At 35.6% G+C, this 27,286-nt stretch overlaps 1 protein-coding gene across 1 annotated transcript; it reads left to right on the top strand.

Annotated features, from left to right (window-relative positions):
• The first annotated feature begins 7,919 nt into the window (after nt 1–7,919).
• Nucleotides 7,920–27,125, top strand: dor (vacuolar protein sorting-associated protein 18 dor). The gene is made up of 10 exons (XM_089637695.1): nt 7,920–8,187; nt 9,115–9,390; nt 10,966–11,300; nt 17,976–18,293; nt 18,758–19,998; nt 20,108–20,277; nt 23,003–23,154; nt 24,019–24,084; nt 25,182–25,347; nt 25,809–27,125. Exons 2-10 carry the CDS (start codon nt 9,117–9,119, stop codon nt 26,045–26,047), a joined length of 2,961 nt encoding a protein of 986 aa, XP_089493821.1. The 5' UTR covers nt 7,920–8,187; nt 9,115–9,116; the 3' UTR covers nt 26,048–27,125.
• Nucleotides 27,126–27,286: the final 161 nt, after the last annotated feature.

Below are 27,286 nucleotides of genomic sequence, written 5' to 3'. Positions count from 1 at the left end.
TCCGGAACATCAGGAATAAATGAACATAGGTAAGTACTTTCTTCAGGCAAGTTTTTGTTTTTGTTTCTAGGTCTCAACTTCACACTACTTACTTTAGGTGATTCAATACTGGTGTCTGGTATGTATTCACTGTCAGAAGTGGATTTGTTTTCTTTTACAGATTCATTTGAACTTTCTGAGGCACAATCTTCATCTTTTGAACTTTCCTCTTCTGTTTCAATTTTATCATGGATAATTCTAAAGGAAAAAAGTCTCTTTTCACAGAAGATTCAAGAAATGTAGCATCTCTACTTTTTATTACTTTTCTGGAATTCGGCAGTATGAATCTATAACGTTTTGTGTGGTCACAGTATCTGATTAAGATCATCTTTTGTGCTTTTGGATCCCATTTCTTGCGCTTTTCTTTAGGCAGGTGAACTATTGCCTCACATCCAAATATACGCATATGATTCACATTTGGTTTCAGGCCAAACCATTTTTCCATGGGAGTTTTGAACAACAAGGATCTCGTTATATCTCGAGGTGCTGATATAGTTTGGGCATATTTTGATTAAAAAGAAACTCACACCTCGTGACGAAGCTCAAACAATCTGGCCAAAACTTTGCCTCGGGATAGCCAACGAATTTCAGTATGAAACAATAAGGATTCATATTCGGCTCCCATTTCTGCACAGAGTATTCCAAAGATTCGCGAGTTTAGGGCTCTTGATTTAATTGTTTACGATTTTAATGCATTCATTCATCGTGTTCAAAAGTTCCTCCGGTAAATTTTTGACAATCAATGCTTCTCGATGTATGCAGTAGTGTGTAAATTGTAACGTTGGATTTTTTTGTTTTACACAAGAGACAAAACCCTTTTTATTACCCGTCATTGTCGCAGCGCCATCCGTGCAAACAGCAATGTAATTGCTCAAATCATCGGTTACTTGAAATCATCGTTTACTTGAAATCATCGGTTACTTGAAAAAATTCTTCACCGGTAGTTCACTCTGGAACCTCCTTACAAAATAAATAATGTTCTTCAATAAAGTCCTCGTCAACGAAAAGTACAATAGCTATCAACTATGATTCATTTTTAATATCGGTTGTTTTGTTGATCTGAAGTGCAAATTTATCAGCCAATAACAGTTTTCTAATCAGTGTTTCTAATATATTGTGAATACGTCTTTTAACAGTATCTGCAGACAATGAAAAATAGACAATATTATGAAAAATATTTTGTCATTGTGTATTAAATACATAATGAAATATTGTAAAATGTCAAATACATTGAATTTGACCGCGGCACACCTGTGTCCGGCTCACGGCACACCAGTGTGCCACGGCACACCGGTTGCGGAGCACTGCTCTAAAGCAGAGCACGCTAAGGACAGAACTTTTAGAATTTTTAGAAAATACCAAAACTACCGAAAATAATATATGCCGTCAAAACGTTAATATTTGCGGCCAGCCGAAAAGGGTATGATTAAAGTACATACGATAACTGGCGCAGTAGTACTGCCATTCGAATTATGAATTGTGTGTCGTGTGATGAAATGTCGTCTAAAGACATGATTGTACAAGTTTTACCCAATAATCCGCTTTGAAAGCTCATAACTTTGAAAGTTTTGGAGATATCGAAAATCTATTTTTTTACTGTCGTTATCAACTCTTTAAATATAATACATTATCATTGAAATAAAAATAACACTGAGACAAACTCCCGAACAAATTCCCGACTTTGGGGAATTTATTTTAGGTTGGGGAATATTCCTGGGTTATAACTAGTTATGAGCATTATATTAGAAATAAACTCACCGAGGGAGTTTGTAGGATTAGTGACAGACAGAACAGAAAACCCAGTTACTGGATGAAATGCACCAACACTAGTAGGAAATGTGAAAAGAATGAGGAAACAACCATCCACCTGTGGTGCAACTGTCCTGCTTTGGTGAGAAGATGGATCAAATAGCTGAGGAGTCGTCGCCAAATGCCCGATGACAACTAATTGAAGGAACGACTACCATTAAAGGAATAATGAAAAAAATGAGAGAAAGCATAATTCGTCCATTGATGATTATAATATACTTTTTAATTTTGCTATAACTTTGTGATTATACATTATAAATAAATGAAACAATGTTACTTTGTTTGAATGACTATATTTTTTTTATACGCACCGACTGGTTTTGGAACAACCGTTCCGTCCTAACTTAACATTAAAAAACAATGGGTGAACATAATATATTACTAAGTGTTAAAGTGGGGGTGGAGGCGTGACTAGGGATTTGTGAAGTTGGGGGGGAAGAGACGGGACAATGATGAAAGGGAACATGTATAAGATGGGACCGTAAGATAATATTTTTTGTTTATTGATAATGGACTCGTTATTATTATTAAGGGATTTCTAAGTTATCTAATCGTTTTCCTTTATATTTTTCGACTTTATTTCCGGGTTAAATCTTCCTCATAGGAAAAACTAAACCCTTCCACACACTTTTCCACATATGATCATCTAGTCAATCCACATTATGCAAGTGCATTATATAAGCAAAATAAATACAAAACAATACAAGAACAACACGTCAACTCACCGGAGATCAAATGGGAAAATAATTAACTGACTCCAGATATTTTCATATCAGAGGGTTCGGCTCGGTAGAACTCTTAATAGGGCCTATAAATCCTACTGATCCCTCAACATAAATATTTAAAAAATCTTTCGTAATCCTGCATGTATTTAAAATGACTGATTTTTGCATTTTTATATATAAATTTTTTGAAAGATATAATACGCCTAAATTTTCAATGAGAAAGCTAGGTATAATGCCAGTAGCCGAAATAACAAATGGTAATATTTTTATAGTCTAAGAATGCCAAATTCTTTTTATCTCATTTCCTAAATCTGTGTATTTTCTAATTTTTTCAGAAACAGATTTTTGAATATTACAGGAGTTTGGAATAGCGACATCAACGATATAAGTTATTTTTTTAATTTTGTCATGTAAAACTATATCGGATCTATTATGACTAATCGTTCGGTCTGTTAGTATAGGTTTATCACAATATATTTTATAAAATACATTTTCTAAAAATGAATTTGGTTCGTATTCATAATATGGTATTATATTACGGCAGTCAATTAAGTTATGTTTAATTACCAAACTTTGGTGAATTATTTTTAAAACTTGATTGTGCATTGTGCCTAAATGTATACTCGGACGGTGCTAATACAGAACATCCCGATATAATATGTTCTATAGTTTCCGGAAAAGCCATACATTTTTTACATAAATCATCAATTTGATTTGTATCTTTGATTCCTATAATTTTTAGTATTAATGACTATCCTGAATGGCAAGCATAAATCCTTCTATTTCTGCGCTCAACTCTCCAATACTCAACCATTTGTTTGACGAAAATTTTAATGTGAATAATTATTATTTCAAAACTATGATTATTTGCAATGACATGGTTAGCGAAACGGAAAAATTATTATTACTAAGGCACCTTAAATGTTATTTGATTCTAATCTCGAAATTACAAGCTGTTTTCCCAATATAAAATTAGGAACAGTCATTGCATTTTAGCAGAGATGTGCAAAATGGGTACCCAAAACCATTTGAAATGCAGAATGGAAATGGGTCAAAACTTTTCCATTTGAAAATGCAAAATGCGAAATGGTTTTTAGAAAAGCATTTCAAATGCAAAATGCAAAATACCTATTTTAAAAATGCATTGAAAATGCAAAATGGTTTCTCGGGTCAAACAATCAAAATAATTATAGAATTTTTAAACAATTTTGCCATTTAATAATGGACATCAATGTAGAACAAACATATTACATGATGGTAAATCCAAAAATACCACGACTACAGATTATGAAACCACAAAATATTAGCGCGGGACTAATGTTGCCAACGTAAAAACATAGACACTGCTATCTAACATTTCATATTACAGCGTCATGGCCCCATTTTCAGTATTTGAATCAGTATTTTTTGTAATGGTATCACTCAATTGCCAGGGCTCCTACCAGGGAGCAACTTGACAAATGGAAATTATCTCTCATAGCGAGGTTGAGGACCGACTGATATTTGGGGCTTATGAAAAAAAGATGAGGTGAGATAGTAGGAAGAATGTTGCAAAAAAGCATTTAAAATGGAAAATGCATTGAGAAAAGCATTTAAAATGCAAAATGCAAAATGGTTTTTAGAAAAGCATTTAAAATGCAAAATGGAAAATACCCATTTTGCATTTCCATTTGAAATGGATTTATTTGAAATAAAGCACATCTCTGCATTTTAGTTAATATATTTAATCAATTTATATCTTTATCGTTCCTCAAATAGTTGGTTTGAGAGATACCGGATGGAGAAGTAAAAGGTTCTACTTCAACCGGCCTCTCCTGATCCAGCCCGCCACCAAGACCTGGACAAACCTTAACCCATGATCCCGGGCACCCCTGCTTTAGTCGCTAAATGTAGCACTTGGGGTGACCTATGACCGAGGTGTGAATGGTTGGGCAGTGTACCCATACCCCCTCTCAAATTGATTCATGTAACAGGGGATGAATTTTTAATCTACACGCAAAAAAGTTAACATTTTACATACTTCGGGAGTTCCAATGGCCAAGTCAATAAGCTGACAGATATGAACGCATACAGGTGGTTCTGGGACATTTAACCCCTCTATCAGTTTGGATTGGTTTGTATTCTGTGATTGGTTTGAATGCTGGGATTGTTGCGACGATTGGGTTGACATTTTCACTAAAGAATTTCATAAAACCTTATAAGTATTAAAAATAAGAAAAATAATTGACAATAAATTTAACACAAAAATAATTCAATTTGACAAACAAAATCGTCAAAAAATGTTGTTCCTTTTTTATTTGAACACAAGATTTAGAAAAAATTTGAATAAAGCTTATATTTTTATTTCTAAGAACACAATATATTTTTTTAAATTTTTTATCTGCTGTCCTACCCAACTTCAACGTTCATAATCAATATATTATAAAAGTAAGTGTACAATGTGAGTGCATCTAAAACTCCGAAACGAGTCCCGGTATGATCAAGGAAGTTATATGGTGTGGTAGCCCTCTATCCCCCATCCATAATGAAGGTTCTCGTTTTTACCTGAAGGGCGTGCTTTTGAAGAATTAAGGGCTGGAAGTTTCACCCCCCAGAAATTTCTAGAACATTCTGAAATGTTCGGGAATAGTCTGGAACATCCCAGATCTTAATGAACTAAAAACGGGATTACAGGCTGTTTCCTGATAAACTTTTAGTAATCGTGACAATTCATTGGTATTTCTAAATAGTATAAAAAAAGTCACTATCCGCGTCTGTCTATTTGTGCACTTAGTTCTTCTAAACCAGAGGTTCCCAAACTTTTTAGCCCCGAAGACCACTTGCCAAAATTTTTTTTTTCCATAGATCCCCTGCCTACCGAATATTGAATTTTCCTAAAACTATTAACGTCCCATGTGATAATCATTTATTTTTTTCGTAAAAAGATTCCCTTCCCTTGCCTGTCCAACAACCGGGTGGCGGTAGAGTTCCTCTGTCTTTACACTGTGCAGACAGGGGCGCCCTTGTGAGGTATTACACCAAATGAAAATGAAGCAGGATAAGCAACGGGAATTTCTTTCTGTAGCTGGCCCTACAGAACTGCCCCTTAAGTTCTTTGTCAGTGCTTATTCCGGTCAGTTCTTCTTGTCACATGATATCCGATTCTTCAACGTTCCATTTCCATTGTCAAAATGTCCTCAAACTTAGTTTTGAAGTCTGTGTGAAGTGCATTTAAATGTTGAACGTCATTATTACCCTGGACGTTTTTCAAAAACAAGTTGGGGAACTAGGAAAATTCGCGGCATCCAATGTGCAATGTTTTGATTGAATATATTAATTCTGACGAGAAAAGGAACGTAGACTCTATTTATATACCTCAATTAACAACTTAACAAAATATAAAAATACTAATTTCAAATAAGTAATTTCTCAGTCTTATATTTGTGTCAGGTCTATTGTGTCATTTACGGAACTCCTAAATGTTGACTTGAGGTAAATGGGGGTCCGCTCGTATGTACCCCTATTTGAATCTCGTGGACCTCCAAATTTTTTTCTCGCTGACATGGACCCCCAGCAAGCCGATATCGACCCCTGGGGGTCCATATAGACCACTTTGGGAACCTCTGTTCTAAAGTATGTAACGGAGTTTGATAGGGTTTTCACTATCATTTAGAGAATTTCTTCGGGAATGTTTATACATATAATACATGGATATTATATTTATTGAAAGTAGAAAAAGGTCGAGCAACACCTGGTACACGTCAGCTAATAATACAAAACAAACGTTTTCCATTGGCCGTGGATAGCAATAAAACATTATGGCTACACCTGATGTTTGTATGTCTTGGTGTGTCAATGCTAAATTTTCTCCCTGCGCCATATGATTCTATTTTGATTTTGCAAAATTATGTTTTTGGAAATTGTACTAGATAATGTGTTTATCAAAATCATGTGTCACTGTGTTCGTACACGCTAATCTTCAAAACTGCCCAACTGATTTCAATGAAATTGTATGCATGTGTATAGTTGGTTCCAGCATGAAAGTTTTGGACCCGATCGATCGAGATCTAAAACAAAAAATTTCAAAAATTCATAACCACACTTTTTAATTTCCCTACATAGAAGGTGGTCTGTGACTGGACAATGTTTTATATTATAAAATGCATTCCAAATGGTTGAGTTAAATTCTAATTTATCTTTATAGAAAATAACACAATAATCTACCATATGTAGTTATATTCAGAGAAATGATTTTTTTGACATATCCCTAAAGGAGCGCTCGCGTTCAAGAGATTAAATGTTTTCCAAAATTGTACTCTTGCCAGGCGCCGTTTGGCCCAGGGCTTGGCCTGAGAGCATTAGTTAATATATAAATCCGGATGAGGCTTGAGATAAGCAAACCTAGTTGTCTTTCATTAATTAATCCAATGAAAGTGGTGTATTGCAAAGTATGTTTTTTAATTTTATGTTTTATGTGAAAAGACTCTATGCTGCATTAGGTCTGTCTTTTCTTATTATATAAGTTTATTATTATTGGTGTGTCCTGAAGTTATAAATTTTCTTGGAAGAATAAGAAATAAACACTACAGACCTCATTTTTAAACTTATAGTTGCTCAACATTTAGATTACCGTTCTACAATATTATATTTGGCCAAAGAATGAAACCTAGGCAAACTAGAAATTATTCAAAACAGAACTACAAGATGTTTTCTAAGGAAAGAAGTAAGAAACAGAAGAGCTAAATTGGATTTTAATTAAAAAGAAACTGCCAAAATATAAATTGTGTTTATTTTTGTACATAAAATTATGAACAACCAAAAATGCCAGAATGTTTTATGGATTGTTTGTCAATTTTTGTATGATGAATTGTTTTAATAAAAAAATTACTTAAGTAGATTGCACATATTGTGAAAAAAACCAGTCACAGACTGCTGTGAGAGAACTAGAAATAAATGTTAGATTGGATGCCTAAAAATGTGCAGAATGAATTGGTATATTTAAAAAAATATTGTTGTGCTTACTGTAAAAACATAATGTTATAAACAATGAAATGTAACTATGTACACTGTACGTGTACATATACACCTTTGTTTAATAGTTTATTTATAAAATGTAACATTAACTGACTCAATATTGATATTAATAAAAAAATATTCATTACTATGAAAGCGTGTTAAATTTTTTATATACTTATCTAACTACAAATTATAAAATAACAAAAACATTAAATTAAAATGATTCAGAAGTGCCTACCTCATTATTCTTGCTTTGATGAAGGTTCAGTTTTCACCATCTATGTTATCTATTATCTATGCCCTTCTTGTTTTTTTTTTTACCATAGATCACAATAGAAAATAGAAACAGCAATATGGCAAGCTGTCAGTGAGTGGTTTATTTATCAAGTGAACTGTCAAATGATGGTCAAATGTCAGTTGAGGAAATCATAAAATTTCGTGATTTTATTATCCGTTAATGTTTTTGTTATGAATAATGTTATTTAATATTCCGTTATTTATGTGCGATTTGTGTAACGAGAAATAACTTTTCCTCACCTCCATGAACTCCTAGTGGGCGTACACACTATTATTGTATTGTGAGATTTTGTTTTGATATAAATTTGGTCATCTTAATCAGGTGAGTTAATTATTATATTGTTTGCTTGTATACTTGTATTCTTCTTTTTCATCACTAACTAACCAATCCTATTATGCTTCTTATCTCACCAGATTTTGACATATTTCTGAGTGTGACTAATTCACTGAATAAATACATTCAATTTAAACATTACCAAACTGATAATCATCAACTTAAAAAGACCAACATATGAAATTTATGGTAAACTTTTGCTGGCCAGGCTTAATACAAAGATTTTGTGAAATAACACTTTGATTCTAACAAATTATACTAACAAAATAAAACATGTCAGAAGCGGCTGCCAGCAGCAATAGATCGAGTAAAATAAACAATTCATTCGCTGAAACGATGCATAGAGGAACTACTTTTGCGAGTTTTGTATGAAATTTATTCGGGACTGGAAGAAATAGTCCACATACGCGGAAAATGATCGATGGAGATTAATTTTAAAAATTATCGATGGAGATTCTATTGTAAACGATGGATTGCTTTTGAAAATGTTCGATGGAGATTCCATTGTAATCAATGAATTGCTTTTGAAAATAATCGATGGAGATTCTATTGTAAACGATGGATTGCTTTGGAAAATGTTCGATGGAGATTCCATTGTAAACAATTGATTGCTATTGAAAATGATCTAAAACTGCAAATTTCCAAACGGTTGTTCTAACTGGCTACGACATTATGATGTAGACAAAGCTACTAGCTGCTAAGACAGCTGTCATCGTGAGCCTGAACTTCAGCCCCTCCGATGTTATGATGCACATCGCCGTAGCCAGTGACTACCTGGTTCTAGCCATGTAGTGACGTCACTAACGTCCTCTGCATGAACATAAACAAAAATATCACATTTTAAATGTTATAGAAAATATTCATAACAAAAAAATAAAATGAAAATGCTATTATTTTCGCTGTTACGAATTCCAGCCATGACGTCCATGTTGGACCAACACGAGCAGGCCTCTCTGCGGGGTGCGGGGATGAAGGTAGGGGGGTTGCGCGCCCCACTCACCACCTCCTCCTCGGGCTATGTGTCCCTGGCCCCCGACGTCACTGACACGCCCATCTTCAGCAAGCAGAAGATGAACTTCAGCCCCTCCGATGTCATCACCCACATCGCCGTAGCCAGCGACTACCTGGTGCTAGCCATGGCCAACAGCAAGGTGTTCCGTATCCACCTGAAGAACCCCGACAAGCACGAGGGTGAGCTATTAATACATTTATTTATTTTTCATAGTCTCCATAAAAAACCAATACATTACCGAGATTTCCCATAAAGTTAAAGGGGCTCGATTATCCAATCCAGGCTGCTTGCTATCGCTGTCGAAAGTACATACATTGGTCGACATTTTTGTTCTTGAGTCTCGTCGAAGGTACGTTTATAAAAAACCTTGCTCTGGACAATTGGGAGCAGTTGGAACTCTCGTGTGATTTACATATTCACATTAAAAGATTTGCTTTATTTCTACCATTATTTTACACATTTTCTGTTTCACAACGTCTTTTTTCTTTGTTCACTTTGTATTGCACTTAATTCTGTTTTTAGACAGTGGGTACATTCCAACAAAACACCGTGTAAAATGAGATAGTACATTATGTATAGAAACTAGGAAGATTGTATCCATTGTTTTTCACATGTTAAAATATATCTTTACAATTCAAGCTGTAAAAGATAAACGTCGCTGTTAGATAATAAACGTACCCGTGTTTGCATGTTTAGTATAAAATCAAATTTTATCTCAATTCATTTCTAACTCAATTCTAAATGCGGATACACACACCATTACATTTTTTGAACCGTGTTATTTAAAAAAAAAAAAATTTTATTTATTTAACGCCAAGAGGGCTTTTACATGGTTGGTAGTATAATTTTAATTTGACAAATACTTTCAAACATAAAAAATAAGAATAAAATTACATTTGATAAAAGCTATGCAACAAGTCATACAAACACAAGAAACAAAAACAGAAAATTATATTAAAATTAACAGTGTTATTTGAATTTTCATAATTGGATTGTTCTCACACATATATAAACTTTTACAAACAATATGGAGAAATAACATTTCATTACATTCATATAATACATGTTAGAATATACAATAAATATGTACTTATTATTTTACAAGTATTATACAGAAACGTATCAGTTATATTCACAACTAATTATTTTTGCTTTGATGTAGTATGAAGAGATTTTAAATGTATTGAAAAGGTATGTATATTATGTATTGGCAATAGCTTGAAAACGCGCTAGTGGGGAGTGGTATGAATAGTTAGTGCTATGGTTGTCACGGTGACCGGATAAATCATCAAAATGATAATTCATCACATTTTTAAAAAGTTATATAAAGTCATGGAAAGTGATAAAACAAAAACTTTTTTAACTGGGTTAAGTAGGTTAGGTTAGGTTAGGTTAAAAAAATAAAAAATTTCATCGTTTTTAATGAATTTATATCACTTTTTAAATGTGTGTTGAATAATCACTGTGCTGAGTTATCATGGAACCGGTTGTCACAGTGGAAAAGTAGGTGGAGTCGATTAGATTTAACACTTTATAATACTTACCATTTGAGGGCAGTCTACGAAGTTATTCAGTAATTTAAAAAGAATAAGAATATTATTAATCATTCTCCGGGTAGAAGTAGCGGTAGTTTTAGATTAGACATTAATGTTTTCTAGAAGATATCAATTACAAGTTGGTCTCAATCTGTAAAACTTATTCAATAAAAGCACCTTCTTGTGGACCCAACTATTAAACATTAAACATGTTTCCAGAAATCTCCATCACAAAATACATCCAAGCCAACACAAAGTTGAGTGGAATATTCCTAGACCCTCTGGGGTGTCACCTGCTCTTGTCCTTTGCGGCCAAGGGGTCGGACGCATATCCCGAGCTGCTCTACGTGCACCGCAAGTCCGCCAAGCTCAAGTCCGTCAACAAATCCAAGACTTACGAGGTCACAGAGGTCGCCTGGAACTTTGAGAACAAGTCGGAGTCCTCCAGTGGAGCCATACTGCTGGGGACTTCTAAGGGGCTCATCCTGGAGACGGAGATCGGCCCCGATGGGGACAAAATGTTCCAATCCGGTATAGAGCAATATTGGAAACAGGTCATTATTTACTGATTTTATCGGTTTTCAATGTAAAACTAACCTTATTATTTTTTTATAATGATAAACTAATGGTTATAAGACAAGGTTTTTTATGAATAGTAAAAAGGATAACAAATCACAGAATAATATAAATTTTCCATATAAATTTAAAATATCTCCCAAGTAAAAATAAATGCCGCCGACGGCAATTGAACCCGCACCTTTGTATGCATATTTCAGGCAACTAATTATTGCTTATAATAATTTGTAAAACTAACCGTTACTACATATCTCAACTAGTAGTTCTGTGATTCGTCAAAAAATTAATGTTTCTAATTTTCTCTTATTTAATAAATCGAAACCAAAATTTCTTCTGAAATCTTAACACATTGCCGTCGAGACACGGCATTTGCCGTTTTTCGCGGACTGTCGGTCAACTGCGGGACACGGCAAATGCCGTTTTTTTCGACTGTCGGTTTTTGGCGGCAAACGGCATTATACGGGTTTGTTATCAGCGTGAAATAAAACGCCTTGAAGGGTAATTTGCTACCTGGGTGCTAGGCGACAGACTGTCCACGTTATTTGAGATGCCTTGTCCGGATTGGCTAGTGTGCCGCTTGTCGCCACAAATCTAGAGCTTTTATGCGATATCAATCTCCAGTTTAGTTTGAGTCCATTCACGTGTTCAGATTTCACACAACCAATAAATATATTTATTTTATAACTATATGATATGAATAAACATGTTATCTTTTACATGGAATTCTCAATTATTGAATATTGAATGCTATTTACTAAATTAATATCAGGTTTTTATATTCAGCTTTGAAATGTGGTGAAATTATGATGTAGTCAAAGCAATTATAATTTATTTTTGATGATCAAATGTCATATCTGATTTCTTTGAAAATTTTTATCGAATAAATTATTTGGTTTAGAAATTGTGTCAATTTTAAGAAAGCGATATATTTTTGCGCTAATCGCGAAAAACACCCGCTATAGGCTAGAGTCTATTGTTTGAAGCTCCCGACTACAATGTGTTAAGATTTGTAAGTAGGTACTTAGATACCTACCTACTTAATTATTACCTACTTATAACCATGTAATATTTTATGAAACATTTTTTTATTTCAAATAAGGAGTTGTTCAGTTTAACCAAAGAAACGTCACTATCTCGATAATAATAATTTGTTCAAGTAATCTTCAGGAAGGTAGGTACCATAATATGTATTGATTATTCCGATTTGACAGTTCGTAGTATGGTCCAAGCTCATGCGAACTATGGCGGGATAAAAAGGTAGTATCAAACACGGCCACCAACTTGAAGTGGAAACAGAACACACAAACAAATTTACAGACAGACAAAATGCCAAACGGTTGAGTTAAAACAAAACTTCATTATGCTCAGTCAAATATGCTTAATTACATACGTGTAGTGAAACCCTTATAAGAAGTTTTCATGGTCATTTTGTCCCCAGTAATTGATCTGTCCAGTATTTATAAAGTTGCATTCCTGTTAATAGACTGCTTGTAGTTAAATTACCCTGTGTTATTTGTCCCTCAAGCTGCCCAACTATTTGCCTCTCTATGGGAATAGAGACGTGGATGGATTGGTAAGTCCGGCAGAATAACCTTTATCAAGCTTTTATTAATTATTATTTATTTATTTTGTAAGAAACAAACAGCTTTTACATAATATACAATGATAGATATAAATATACAAGTTAACTGAAGTCAAGCCACAGAAGTTTCTTATGCTAAAGTTCATTGGAAATGAAGTTTTAATATCTTAAAATTAATTTGGTGTTAAAGGAAGGGGAGAGGAAGAGGAAAATAGGAAGAGGATAGGAGATGCTCCCGATACATTCCATACTCTCATATTAATAATCGATCGTACTCATTACTTCATATCGATATTTCTTTAGGTTATTATCAAAAATGTCAATGCTGTAAAATTTTGTATTATATTGTGCACATATACGAGGAATTGGGGAATTTTTTCGAATGTTCGTTCTACATGAGGGTAAATAAAATAAATCAGATTGTCGGGTTGATCTAGACGGAATATGAAGATTTATTAAATTGGTAAGTTCTGGTGAGTCCAGACCATTATTTAGAATTTTAAACAATAAGATTTGATCAAAAATTAGACGTCGTGTTTGGAGGGAGTTAAAATTATGAAATTTAATGGATGCGTTATAATTTGAGAAGTGTAAGTTTAGTTTATAATTTATGTGTTTATAAAATTATTAACTGTCCGTTATTAGATACGGGCTTCCTAACTTCTAACTGTCCATTAAAGGATATAAGCTTCCTAAATCCTAACTGAACTTCCTAACTTTTAATGTTCATTGTTGGGTATAAACTTCCTCCCTTCTAACTGTTCATTGTTAGATATGAGCGTCCCAACTTTTATTTGTCCATTCTTGAATATAAGCTTCCTAATTATTAACTGTCCTTTGTTAGATATGAGCTTCCTAACTTTTAACTGTCCATTGTTGGGAATAAGCTTCCTAAATCCTAACTGTCCATTGTTGGATACGAGATTCCTAACTTTTAACTGTCCATTGTTGGGAATAAGCTTCCTAAATCCTAACTGTCCATTGTTGGATACGAGATTCCTAACTTCTAACGGTTCATTGTTGGATTTTAGCTTCCTAAATCCTAACTGTCGATTGTTGGATATGAGCTTCCTAATTTCTAACTGTTGACTGTCGGATATAAGCTTCCTATTTCCTAACTGTTAATTGCTGGATTAAATTACTGCCTCAACACAGGCTAGCCTAGTGAGGCAGGTTATGAGAAACCTCGACTTTTCTCTTTGTTACACACTACCTATTGTTTTTATATTATTACTAGCTGTACCCCGCCACGTGTTGCTGTGGCTCAGTCTGATCGGTGTACAGTGTTCCAGGTGCGGACGAATATATGAGGTGTAAAGGGAATATAGAGTGTTTATGCTGTGGAAGGGTTTGCTATGCGAATTATAAATGCTATGCCCTCTTAAAGAAACAATTCTCTGATTAATGATTGTAATGTCCTCTGAGGAGGAACGGCAGTGTGCCCGTTTTCATACAAAACTTAAATTTAGATTTTATGCCAAAATTCCAAACAATCTGAATAATATATTTTTTTAAATAAATATTATAGAAAATCACTTGTAAATATGTGATACTTTTTCTTTTCAATTGTTTCTGGCTTTTACCCTTTAAGGGTTTTCTAGGCCATCATTTCAAATTATGGAGAGAGATTATGTGAATTTATATATTAATTTTGTTTAAATAGGCATATTTGAAAATTATATGGAAAATTGGAGTCGAGTTCAGACTTAGAAGAGATGAGATGTTGAATGGAGGGGAGGCAATTTTAGATAATGCTTGTCAAAAGAGAGGATATTTGTTTAGAGAGGGACAACCAAAAAATATGTGGTCTAAAAATCGAACTTCTAGATCATAGAATGTACAATCTGGGGAGTCAAGCATGTGAATTTTAATATGGTGAGAAGGAACGGAACAATGTGCTATTCTCGTTCGAATAAGTGAGGATATTCATTTTTTGGATAAATGAGAGAATTTTTGAAACCACAGATTTGGTTGGATAGTCCTTTGTATTGAGGCATATCAGGCCCGTTGGATTGACTAGCAATGTGCTAATACTCTGCCCAAAAATTGCAGGGTCTATCTTTGATGATGGAAAAAAATTAGGTCACTAATTAATTAGTTTCATTCATTAAGAATTCTATTTGGCAATTATTTGTGAGTTAACGATAATTATTTGAAAAAAATTATTTTGCTTTATTTACTACGAAAATAAAATGAAACATAAAATTTTAAAATAAAACTGATTTAAAAAAAGCATTTTGATGGACGTAAATTTAAATTGCAAACATCCAATTTACATTGGCTGTAGGCAGACTGATGGAACCTAAGCGCAAGCCAAATATTAAGTTTGGTGATCGCGCTTTCGGAGCATCTGGGCCGAAGACTTGGAATAAACTCTTATACAGGGTGTCCGGAAACTCGTAGTACAAGCGGGAAACTGGTGAATCTACATCACATTTGGAGTCGATTTTGTAGTAAATTTTTTTTTTATTTGAGCTTTCGTTATCGAGTAAATCGAGTTAGAAGTTGATTTTTTTTTTTTTTTTTTTTTTTTAATCAAATTCTTATAAATTATTACTGAAGATCAAAGTACCCAACTAATTAAAACTATTTGAAAGTAAAACAAATGAAGAAACTCGGATTTGAAGCATTATTTTGAAATCACCCTTCATTTAACCCGGTGTAATCATAAAATATTTCTGCTCTGCAGGGTTAAAACATCTGTTGTTCAACCCTAAACACCAGAAAAAACTTTAACCCTAAAATAGCCGAAAAATATTTTTTTTTGGTTTTTTTTTTTTTTTTGTGAAAATGCTCAAAACAAAAAACTTTATGTTTTTTTGGGTTCCCAATGTGGTGTAGATTCTCCAGTTTCCCGCTTGTACGACGAGTTTCCGGACACCGTGTATACCAAGGCTGGCCAACCCCAGGCCCGCGGGCCACAATGTGGCCCGCGAACGAATTATAAGTGGCCCGCGTGAACCATTTTCAAAAAACCAAAAATTTGAAAAAGTGTCGCGGGCCCGCGGTAAAACAAACAATGCAGCTTGCGCGCGGTCACCAGTGTCTTACTTTTTAAATAAAAATACACCGGTTTTTGATATAATATTTTTTGCGTCCGAAATAGAATCTTGTAGCCACCCCCCCCCCATGAAATTCGAAAAATTGTTGTGGGGAATTACATATTATGTTTTTGGTTGCGCGGATTTTTTTCTCAGCGAAGTTCCGTAACAACCCCCCCCCCCATGGATTTCAAATATTTTGTGGGGAGCACTCATTTAGAATTTTTTTTGTGGGGAATTATGTTTTATAGAAATTCTCTAACAACCCCCCCCTCCCCCATGGAAATAGGAACCGTCAGGTATTCAGTGGCCCGCCAGTGATTCAAAATCGTCAATTTGGCCCAACTGTTAAAAAGGTTGGGCAGCCTTGGTGTATACAATATATTATTCAGTTTGTTTGGGTATTTTGGCCTCAAATTCAAATTTGAGTTTTGTATGAAAAGGCCTGTGCAGCTAATTTTAAATACCTTCTTAAATTAGCCATACCTAGAGATGGCAAAATTTAGCATTAATTTTCAGATTTTTTAGCATTAATAATTGGAAATTTCGCGTTTTATAGCATTTTAAGGCATAATTTAGCGTTTTGTAGCAAAATAGAAAAAAATGTATTTCCTGAATGTTTTAAACGCATATTTTAAGTATTTTTGGTAAAATATATGTTTAACCTTCATTTGCAAGTATTTCCATGTGAAAGATTATAAATAATTAATTTTAATATTAAATTAATAACGAAGGAAACTCTAAGTACGGGTCGAACAAAAATACAACAAATGCAGATTGCGATTGACATCAATAGGCGTAATTTATTTCGCACAATTTGTGTAATGTCAAAAAGCAATTTTAGCCTACAGTACAAAAATATTAAATATTTACACATAAAATAGTAACAAAATTTTAAAAAATCGTAATGTAAATATCGATTTTTTGAAATTCTTACATATTATTTTAATACCCGGTATTTTCGGGAAATTCGGGCCTATTTCGCTAAATAGAATAATTTAGCTGAAATACGGCCAAAATCACGTTTTTCGCGTTAATTCGCGAAATAGAAATCACTGGAAACACTTTCAAATGCCTTGAAACGCAAAGAAAACTTATAAATGCCCTATTTTCGAAACATAAATATTTTTTCGCGTTTTTAGTTAAAACGAAATTTTGCCATCTCTAGCCATACCCCAAAAAATACCCTTTAGTAATCAAACCAAAAGTGCAATCTATACTGATCTGAAAGAAAACTAATGTCGCCAATTTACATACGACCTATCAACTCCTTGGTCCCAGACACATCGATGAAATTGATCGTCTGTTCAAGTAAGTATTTCTCTATGTCCACTCGAGCGATTGGTTGTATATAAATAAATATTTATCATATTATTTAATTAATATCATTCCTCAAAATATTAATATGGAAACATATGAAACTGCTTAATGAGGTTTAAAGCCAATGCATCCACCTAAATTTCGCCGTTCATCCCGTACAGTGATCGCTCAAAACATTTTTTTGTCAATTTGCCATAATAAGTCAAAAATTGCTCGAGTGGATATTTGAAAAAGTTTGATGAAATTCATCCAAAGTTGCGAATAACCCGAAAATCAGTTTATCTGTATATAGTGCCTAAAATACTCTCAATTATGTGTTACCCTTTTAAATTTAAATTATACTTGTATTTATTATTTCAATTAAGTCACCTCAAATGGTTAGCTTCTTTTGGTGATTTAGCAGGGGTGCCCGGGTTCATCAGGTGAGGTGTGTTCAGAATGCGCCTGCCCATCAGTTGCGTGGCGTGCCAGATCGGGAGAGGCTGGTTTGGGGGGATCCTTTGACCTCTCCAACTGGCCTCTGATCACCAAGGGGAGGGATTCCTACCCACCCCTCATTCCTTTTTCCTTTCCAGAATTTTCTTTCCTTCCTCTCCTTAAAAAGACCCCTCCACACAGCATTTCCAAAGATGACACAGGCCCTGAGGGAAATTATTTTTCTCAGGGCCTCCCATGTGGGGTTAATGTAAAAAAAATTGTCTTGATTGCAGGTTTTTGATATTGGAAAAGGCACCCAGACTCCCATCACGGGGCTGGAGTTCCACCGGATCGGTCACTCCAGCAAGTATGTGATTTTCGTGACGACTCCCAAGCGACTGTACCAGTTCATGGGCCACTCCGGTGCCGATGAGCGGCCGCTGCTGCAGCCCATCTTCAACTCGTACCTCAACGTGCCAGAGACCGGCTTCCAAGAGATCCCCTCCTCCCTGTCCTACTCCCGTCTGCAGTTCTATCACTCTCCAACATCAGCTACCAACACTCCCACGCTGTTTGCCTGGCTCACGGAACCCGGCATATTCCATGGACAGGTAAACAAAACTGTTATTTTGTTTATTTAAATATTTCTATTTTCGTACACACATTTTACAGATGATTACAGTTTATATAGATATAGATTAGTAGTAGCATTTTGAGAAAATCTGAACTTCTCACTAGGAGTTCATGTGCTCAGGTGTTTGCGTTATTTTGATAGTTATTCTTCCATCATAAGAAAAAACACAGTACCCTCATTGAGATTCAAGGGGGACACTGTGTTTCCATCCATTGTGGCATAGTATTGTATATTAGGTTAGTATCAGTTAAATTACACCAAAATATTATATAGACACAATGTAGTGAAAAGAAAAGAAAAGAAAATGGTACTACAGGAAGTGAACTTAATGAAACAGAAAAATGAAAAGGAATAAAACAAAACAAAAAGTATTGTTAGTTCTTCTCTCTTCCTACCTCTGCTGAGAGTGTCCATTTCTAATAAGTCTTTGTTGCCTTGCAGTTGGACTCCCTTTCCCAAGAAAACAGCAACTCTTCCGTAACACACGGAGAACTTCTGGTGTATCCCCCCTTCTCCAAGGAGCCCGCTTCCCCTCGTAAGACCGACGCCCCGCTCTCCTTTGTGCTCACGGAGTTTCACGCCATCCTCCTTTACGAGAACCACTGCAAGGCCGTCTGCCTGCTCAACCAGGAGCTAGTCTACGAAGATTACTTCTCCGAATCCTTCGGAAAACTCCTCAACATTGTCAAAGATCCCATTAAGAAGACCATCTGGGCCATCACCACCAAGGCTGTCTTCCGATACAAAGTCTTTAGGGAAGAGAGAAATGTCTGGCAAATCTACGCTGATAAAGATCAGTTCGACCTCGCCAAGAAATACTGCGACAATAATCCTCTGTACGTGGACAAGATCAATGTCAAGCACGCCGAACTACTCTTCAATAAGGGAGAGTATGAGAGGAGTGCCGAGGTTTACGCAAACACCCAAACCAGCTTCGAGGCCATCTGTTTAAAATTCCTGCAAGCCCAGAAGATAGAAGCGTTAATGCTATTTTTGAAAATGAAACTGGACACGCTAAAAGGTCACGATAAAATTCAAACAACTATGCTGGTTGTCTGGATCGTGGAGTTGTATCTGTCTCAAATTAGCCACTTAAGTATAAACAGCAATAAGCTGGAGTCTTCCAAGTACACTCACTTACAGACCGAATTCGAGCTGTTTCTCGCGACGCCCAAGGTGACAGAATGCATCAAAAGGAACAAAGCCGTCATTTACGATCTGATGGCGTCCCACGGAGACAAAGAAAATCTGATAAAGCTGACAGTTATCAACAAAGATTTTGAGAATGTGGTGCGGCAAAACATTTACATGAAAGCGTACGCGGAAGCGCTGAACGTGCTAAAAACGCAGGGAAAGAGGGAGCTGTTTTATCAGTTCACCCCGATATTGATTCAAGAGATCCCGCGGCAGACGGTGACGGCCCTTATGGAACAAGGCAAGAGCCTGAGTCCGGCGCGTTTATTGCCGGCGCTCATCTCATGCGACCCGGACGAGGCCCACGTCAAGGAGATGATCCGCTACCTAGAGTTCTGCGTGCAAAAGCTCGGCTGCACGGAGCCCGCCATACACAACTACCTGCTGTCCCTCTACACGAGCCACGATCCCGCCGCGCTTATGTCCTTCCTCACTTCCCAGGGACAGACCGCCTCCATGGTCAACTACGACATCCACTATGCGCTGAGGTAATTTTACAAATCTGTTTTCAGGATTTAATGGCTGCTGGGCCTATGAGAATCGGCAGAGGAGCTTCAGCCACTGGCAGGGTTGTGATACGGATAACTCTGTTTGCAGATTGTGCCGGGAGAAGAAGCTGACGGAGGCGTGCGTACAGCTGTCCTCGCTGTTGGGCCTCTGGGAATCGGCGGTGGAGCTGGCTCTTACCCTCAGCTTGGAGCTGGCAAAGCAGATCGCCGACATGCCCGAAGACCAACAACTCCGGAAGAAGCTCTGGCTCAAGATCGGTAAATATCTTTAGGGATTGATAGTGTAGAATAATGGCGTCTGAGGAATGTGTATTAGACGTAATTGCAATTCAAAATGTAGTTTATCATAGGTATACTAAATATATATACAGTAGAACCCCGTTAATTCGAACCCCGATAATTCGAACTCTGATAATGCGCACCTCTATAATTCGAAATATATTTTTGTATGCGCACAAAAATTTATTTTGTGTAATTCGAAAATATATCATAAAATTATGTAAATCTGAATCAAAAAGGCAGACATGGCAGAAACGCCCAAAAATGTATTTTTACGTGGTTATACATCGTCCTAATTAGTATTATTATTTTGTTAATCTGAATCGTTTTACACTGGAATGTTATGTATTATTTCGAATATCTGAGTTGGAAGGGCCGAGAAAATTCGTTTTAGGTGAAAATGTCGATGTTTTACGATTTTACACCAAATATATTGTAATAATTACATATTTGAAAGGCTAGCTGCGACCGAAATCGGCAATGAAATCTCGATTTATGCGGAAATATACCGTATTTTTACAAATTGACGTCAATTATCCGAATTTAAAGGGCCGGCCGCGACGGTAATCGGCTGCGAAAATTTGATTAACGCAGAAATATGTGGTATTTTTGGGAATTTACTTTGAACAACTGTACTTGAAGGGCCGACCGCGGCCTTTGCGAAAATTCGATTTACACGGGAATAATTTGTATTATTTTGAATTTACTCCAAAGATACTACCCGAATTTGAAGGGGCTGTCGAGGAACTCGATTTTCGGGGTCTTTTTTTTTGTTTTTTTTTTATAAAATTTCGAATTACGTGGGAGTTTGTTAATTCGAAATTTGATTTTTGATGTCCCGTGGATTTCGAATTAACAATGTTCTGTCAATTCTGCTTAGTTGGTACACCCAAGGAACAGAAACCGACATTAATGTACGAGCTGTCCACATGCTAACAATAGTCTAGTGTTATTTTGTCCGGGGTGTCTATACTACACTTGCGTACATTCACTATTGTTGTCCGAATAAGTCAGTTATTGACAGACATCGTGTCGCAGCAGTTATTGCAATTGTTATTCTTATTAAGCAATGACGACGTAAAAATAGGAATATTTAGATCAAGGATTGTATAAAAAGAAAAGAAAAACTCAATAAACTTCTAACTGAACGATAGGCAAAACAAAAATATTCAATTTTGTTAGTTGCCTTTTGTAAAACAGAGATGATTATAATATAATATAAATTAAGAATAACTAACTTAACAAGCTTCCTATTTCATTGGATTTCGCAGATGGTATCGTAAATTTCAGTCTTCCAAACAATTCCCACAGGCAAATTATAATTGTCACTTATAATAATAATAATATTTGGCTAATTTATATAGCGCCGTTTTCATGACAATTCACCTCAAAGGCGCTTGTTCCTTGTCCACATTTTTTTTTTTCCATAATAAGCTATTTAATTTAGAGTTTTTTTATTGACGGGATTTAATATTTTCTCCACATTTTCAATTAATTTTTAAGTATCATCTTTGCTCCACGAACGCAACGTGATCTAGCAAGTCTAGCTAAAAGTGTCTTGCTTTTCAAAAGTCGATACATGGCATCCGTCTAACACTGATATTGGTGTCCTGATACTCTACAGCTAGAACGGATAGCAGTCGAGTGTACACACTCAGTGTCTAGTGTCGTAGTGTATGCGTACCTTAATACCAATTTATTTCCGTTATCTGACACCGTTCCATTTAATTGGGACAAATTCCGATCTCAAGTCAATGCAAATAGTGACTCAGTAAACGAATTTTAGTTAAGAAGTGCGGTATGCAGCCCGGTTGAGGGGAGGTGAGGGGATTGCACGACACTACGAGAGTTCCGAGTTCATTAGGCTGTAATTTTGTAGACTTAGCCCAAACTGGCTATTCTCCGTCCACCGACATTCGTCAACGTAAAGTTGTTCAATTTGAGTACACTGCCACGCATGTAGGAAATCATTTTTTTGGGTTACTGTTATTATAATAAAATATGTAATATTGTTTGATCATCTATTTTATTTGTACCTGTCATTGATTTTTTTTTCATATTCATATGTACCTATATTTACTACATAAATAATTTTATGTAATTAAATATTTTTTTAAATTTAATAATGTTTAAAAACACATTTGAGAAATATCGAACAAATGTAATATCTATATACAAAGAAGTTCATAAATTTATTGAAAAAGAAAAAAATGATCTCCTGTAAACTTCGGCAGTTATTTGGGACAAAATGTTTGCCCCTGTGTAATATATTTAACAATTTATTGTTACATCTGAAACTGCACGAGCTTCAGATTAACTTTTAATGAGCAGTAAATAATAATTATCCACAATGATGTTATATGGAACTGGGTGCAAATGAATTTCGGATACAAACAAAAATCGGAAGAAAAGGATAACCAAATCATTTAAATGAAGGAGACGAATCGAAAAAATAATATTTTCTTCACAACAAACAACACAAACCAGCTTCAAAGACAACCATTTTATTTCTTCCCGCTCAAAGTACAAAAACAAAAGAACTCGATTTTTCACTTTCAAGTACATGTTCAATTTTTTTCAAATATTTCTAACTAAGTACCTATCTAGTGATGGTTAAGAAAGGTAGGTACTGTGTAGATGAAATGAAGGTAGAACCAAACATAATCTCAATTAGAAATGCAACGGTGCGTGTTATTTTTTTCAGCACAATTTGTGATAAGTGGCAAGGAGGAGATCCAGCAGGCCATGCAGTTCCTGCAACAGTGCGACCTCATCAGGATCGAGGACATCCTCCCCTTCTTCTCCGACTTTGTCACCATCGACCACTTCCGGGAACCTATTTGCAACTCACTTCAGGTGAGCATTATATTTATTTAATACAGAAAACATCATCATTTTAAAGAAAAATTTTGACTGTTCAGTTAGGAAGACTTTCTCTTTTTAGGACAATCAATATCTGAAAACAGGCTCTGCCAAACATACACTTTGGAGCGGCGGTAGCACGCGCCACTTGTAACTAATTATATCATCCACGTTGTGTGATATTGTAACATTAATACCAAATCCATCTATAGTTTAAATACTAATGTATGGGGTAGGATTCAAAATAAAATATATGATGTCACAATCAAACATTTATTTGCAAGTGTACAAATTTACGAGAATTAAGATATTAATTATGTTGTACATAATGAGAATAAGAGACTCTATAATTAAGACTGTATAATATCTCAGAGCGCGTGCAAGGTTCCAGAGGAAGCACTTGTAGATTGGAACTTACGTGAAGCATTACATAACTGACCTTGTTACATATTGTAGGCCACCATGTGAGACAAGGAATTTGATCTCACAAAATTTAATAATGATTAGAACACGATGTCCAGAAACATATAGCTAGCTAACACGTTCCAAAATTCTTCCAAAAAGCTTCCGACCGCTTCCCGTTGAGTACACGTTCGCTCGTTCACCGCGAATCGCGCTGTTTGCTTCCCTCCCAAAATGAGCGGCTATACAACCGAAGGCTAGGCGGTCTATAGTTCCTACTACTGAAGAGTCAACCTTAAATTCCTGGGGTAGAATTGAAACTGGTACACACTGGACACTACTGAGTCTACTATTTATGACGGTTCCATTGCAAAACAGAACATTGAGGAAAAGTGAAGATTAGCCTCGAATATATAAAAAAAAAATTTTTTGACTTTTATTGTTTTTGTGTTCTAGGAGTACAATCAACAGATTCAGGATTTGAGGGAAGAAATGGAAGATGCCACAAAATCCGCTGATCAAGTAAGTTCTTGTGTATTTTTGTTTTATAATTTACCCCGCTTATGCAATTAATATTTTCAAAAGTTTGTTTTAAAAATACATAATAAATATTGTATACTTAGGTTTATGCAGAAAAGTGATTATTTCACAATAACTCTATAATCGAACATTTAAATGTTGTATTTGAACCCTTTTTGTCATTCGCAAGTGTCATAGTCAATCGCCGTGAAAACATATTGGGTGAAGTCAGGTCTTGTCTGGTCCTTTGCTTTAGAAGCTGAAATTGACTTAATTTGTTGTGATTGTGTAATTATTGTTTTCATACTGTTTTAACTGCTTAAAATAAATAAATACATTGTTTTCATTACCGAGATATGATATCTTGTAATCATAATATGGTGTGAAGGTCCTCACAGCTCATTTCACGACCCTAAATGATACATACAACTAGTGGTGGCTAGCTCTAAGGAGCGTTGGATCAACGCACTTCCAAAATTTCAGTCAATCTAAAAATAATAATTATCAACCGATAATATCATCGAAAATAAAAGTAAAAGATTTAAGTAAAATTCAACCCGCTCAAATATTCGTTCTTTGCATCACATGTCATAAATGTTTCCATGATAAATCAACACATCGACAATTCAACACACCTTTAAAAAGTGATATAAAGTCATTAGAAAAGATGAAAACAAATAAATTTTAACCTAACCTAACCTACTCCCAGTTAATAAAGTTTTTGTTTCATCACTTTCCATGACTTAATATAACTTTTTAAAGATGTGATGAAATATCATTTTGATGATTTATCCGGTCACCGTCATAAATATCATGGTGCGAGCGAATTCCAAATCGCTCATCGAGAAACGTCACCCAGGAACATCAATTATCTATACACGTTCACATAAAGTTTACAGTTTACATACCGATCATTCCAGTAGGTCAGTATATGTTTCAAAATTGCTAATTGCTAGTATCTTTCACCGCCGAAGGTTTACCTGACCTGACATAGGAAGTACAAGCCGCCACTGCATACAACCCAAAGCCTGTTGACGAAGCCCCGTTCTTACACCATGCTCGAGATTCTCACGATGATGATTAATGATTGTATTGCGTAGGTCCGAGGAGAGATCCAGACTTTCCGCAACCGCTGCACGGTGATCAGCATGGCGGAAGCGTGCGTACTGTGCGACATCACGCTACTGCTGCGCCCCTTTTACCTCTTCCCCTGCGGACACAAGTTCCACAGCGACTGCCTGCTGGCAGAGCTGCAGCCACTTTTGGGTAATATACTCACATACATGCATACAGTGTAATGTGCAAAGATCCAGCACAGGTGTTCCGCAACCACCAAACCCTCTTGTGCAACTAACTTCCTGCTGAGGATGCTCCCATTTCACCCCATGCGGCTCGAAAGTTGGGTGTGCCGCCATCGACTAGTTCAGACTGCACTGAGGTTGTCTCTATATTTCTGATGGCTATAAAAGTATAGCTTACGTTCGCTCCACCGCTTGATGGTCGGTGTGCTTCGGTGTAGCTCAGCTTGGTACCGTAATATGGGGCGACTTTGATCATTGCGGATTTATATCTGTATAATTCCTGCTAACACTCAGAAATGATTCACTTCTTTTTAAAGACGCTTCTAAAATAAGTGTCAAATTAATTAATTTTATGCTTGGGAAATGGAATATTGTTGCTGAACAGAATTGCAATTTTCATAGATTAATAATTATTATTGTTACTAGGACCCGCGAAGAAGAACAAGCTGGCCGACCTGCAGCGCCAGCTCAGTTCTGTGCACCGTTCATCGGAACCCAGCAGCGGCTTCTCCGGCAGCGTCAGTTCCACAGAGCACATCCGCGGAGAGATCGACAGCATCCTGGCTTCGGAGTGTCTGTACTGCGGGGAGCATATGATTCAGGCCATCGATACTCCCTTCATCCCTGATGAAGACTGGGATAGGGTCATGAAAGAATGGGAATAGATCCATGATCCTACCTTGGTATTCTACACAAATCAACATCGTCAGACACCCATTACTCGGGAATCAAACATGACACAACGTTCATTATGTTTTTATACCTTTCCTGTTAACATGTGTCACAAAATTATTTCTTTTGATAGCGTCACATCCAAAGACTTATCTCAAATGATTGTCTCAAACTATATCACATTTAAATTGACAATCTGTGCCATTTTGAACTTTGAAAATCCCATTAAATGCCGATTCTCAGCCTGTTTTTGCTTTGAAGAATAACAACATGATTGTTTTGATTGACAGCTGATAACAAACAGTGTGATTAAGGGCTAAAACAGGCCGAACGAATCAGTGTTTGACATACGAAAAATGAAAAATGGCTCAGATCGTTGAATTGATGGAGTTTTAAACACCCCAACCAAAAGATGTATCAAAAGAGAAGCTAGTCTATTACATATGTATTTGAAAGCAGTGGAGTTTGCCTTTATGTCGTATTATAATCAAATTAATCAGTAAATAAAAAAATGTAATCCAACGTCTTGTGTCAGTTTATGCAAAACCTCCTAGATCACTCATTCAAAGCATAACTTGTGAGATTCTACAAAAAATAAAATTCTAGTCTATTCTTATTTATTAAAACATTTTTAAATATTTAGTTAATTAAAAAAAACAACATTTTTTTGAGGTTCTCCTCCAAGTAAGGAGGCTGATTCGATTTAGTGTCCCGGCCTTGTATCTAGGGGGCATTGGTTTATGGCACAGAAATTAAAAGGTAAATAAAAGATAATTACATATTTATTTGTTATTTCATTTGTCTGATGAGCTAAATGAAGAGCTAGGTGCATCTTGAGTCAGAGGCAACCAATTGCCCTCCGTTATTTGAGTGTAAAATAGGTAGTTAAATATTATTTGAAATCTCATTCTGAAAATCAACAATTTATGTATTTTTATATTCCTGGTGCATTAAGGTTCATTTTATAAATTTCTTGTTTCATATATCTCAGGGGTCTCCAAACTTTTCAGCCGGAGGGCCACATTGACTACTCCAGTGAGTTCAAAGGGCCAAAACCGTTTTAATTTCTAGACACCCATATTTTCTGTCCTAGGGAGGGAGAGGGGGGGGGGGTAGACAATAGAATTTTCAGGGATGAAAATATAGATTTAGATAACGTAGCTTTGAAGATAATTTTTGATACTCGTTTCTCAGACATCATTGATAGATATCATTGCGAATCAAATAAAGAT

Source organism: Hesperophylax consimilis, chromosome 12 (assembly GCF_061612785.1).
Source record: "Hesperophylax consimilis isolate HC1 chromosome 12, BYU_Hcon_1.0, whole genome shotgun sequence".
Classification (NCBI taxonomy): domain Eukaryota; kingdom Metazoa; phylum Arthropoda; class Insecta; order Trichoptera; family Limnephilidae; genus Hesperophylax; species Hesperophylax consimilis.
The sequence above is the reverse complement of the archived record's forward strand: the minus strand, read 5'-3'. Positions and strand labels throughout refer to the sequence as shown.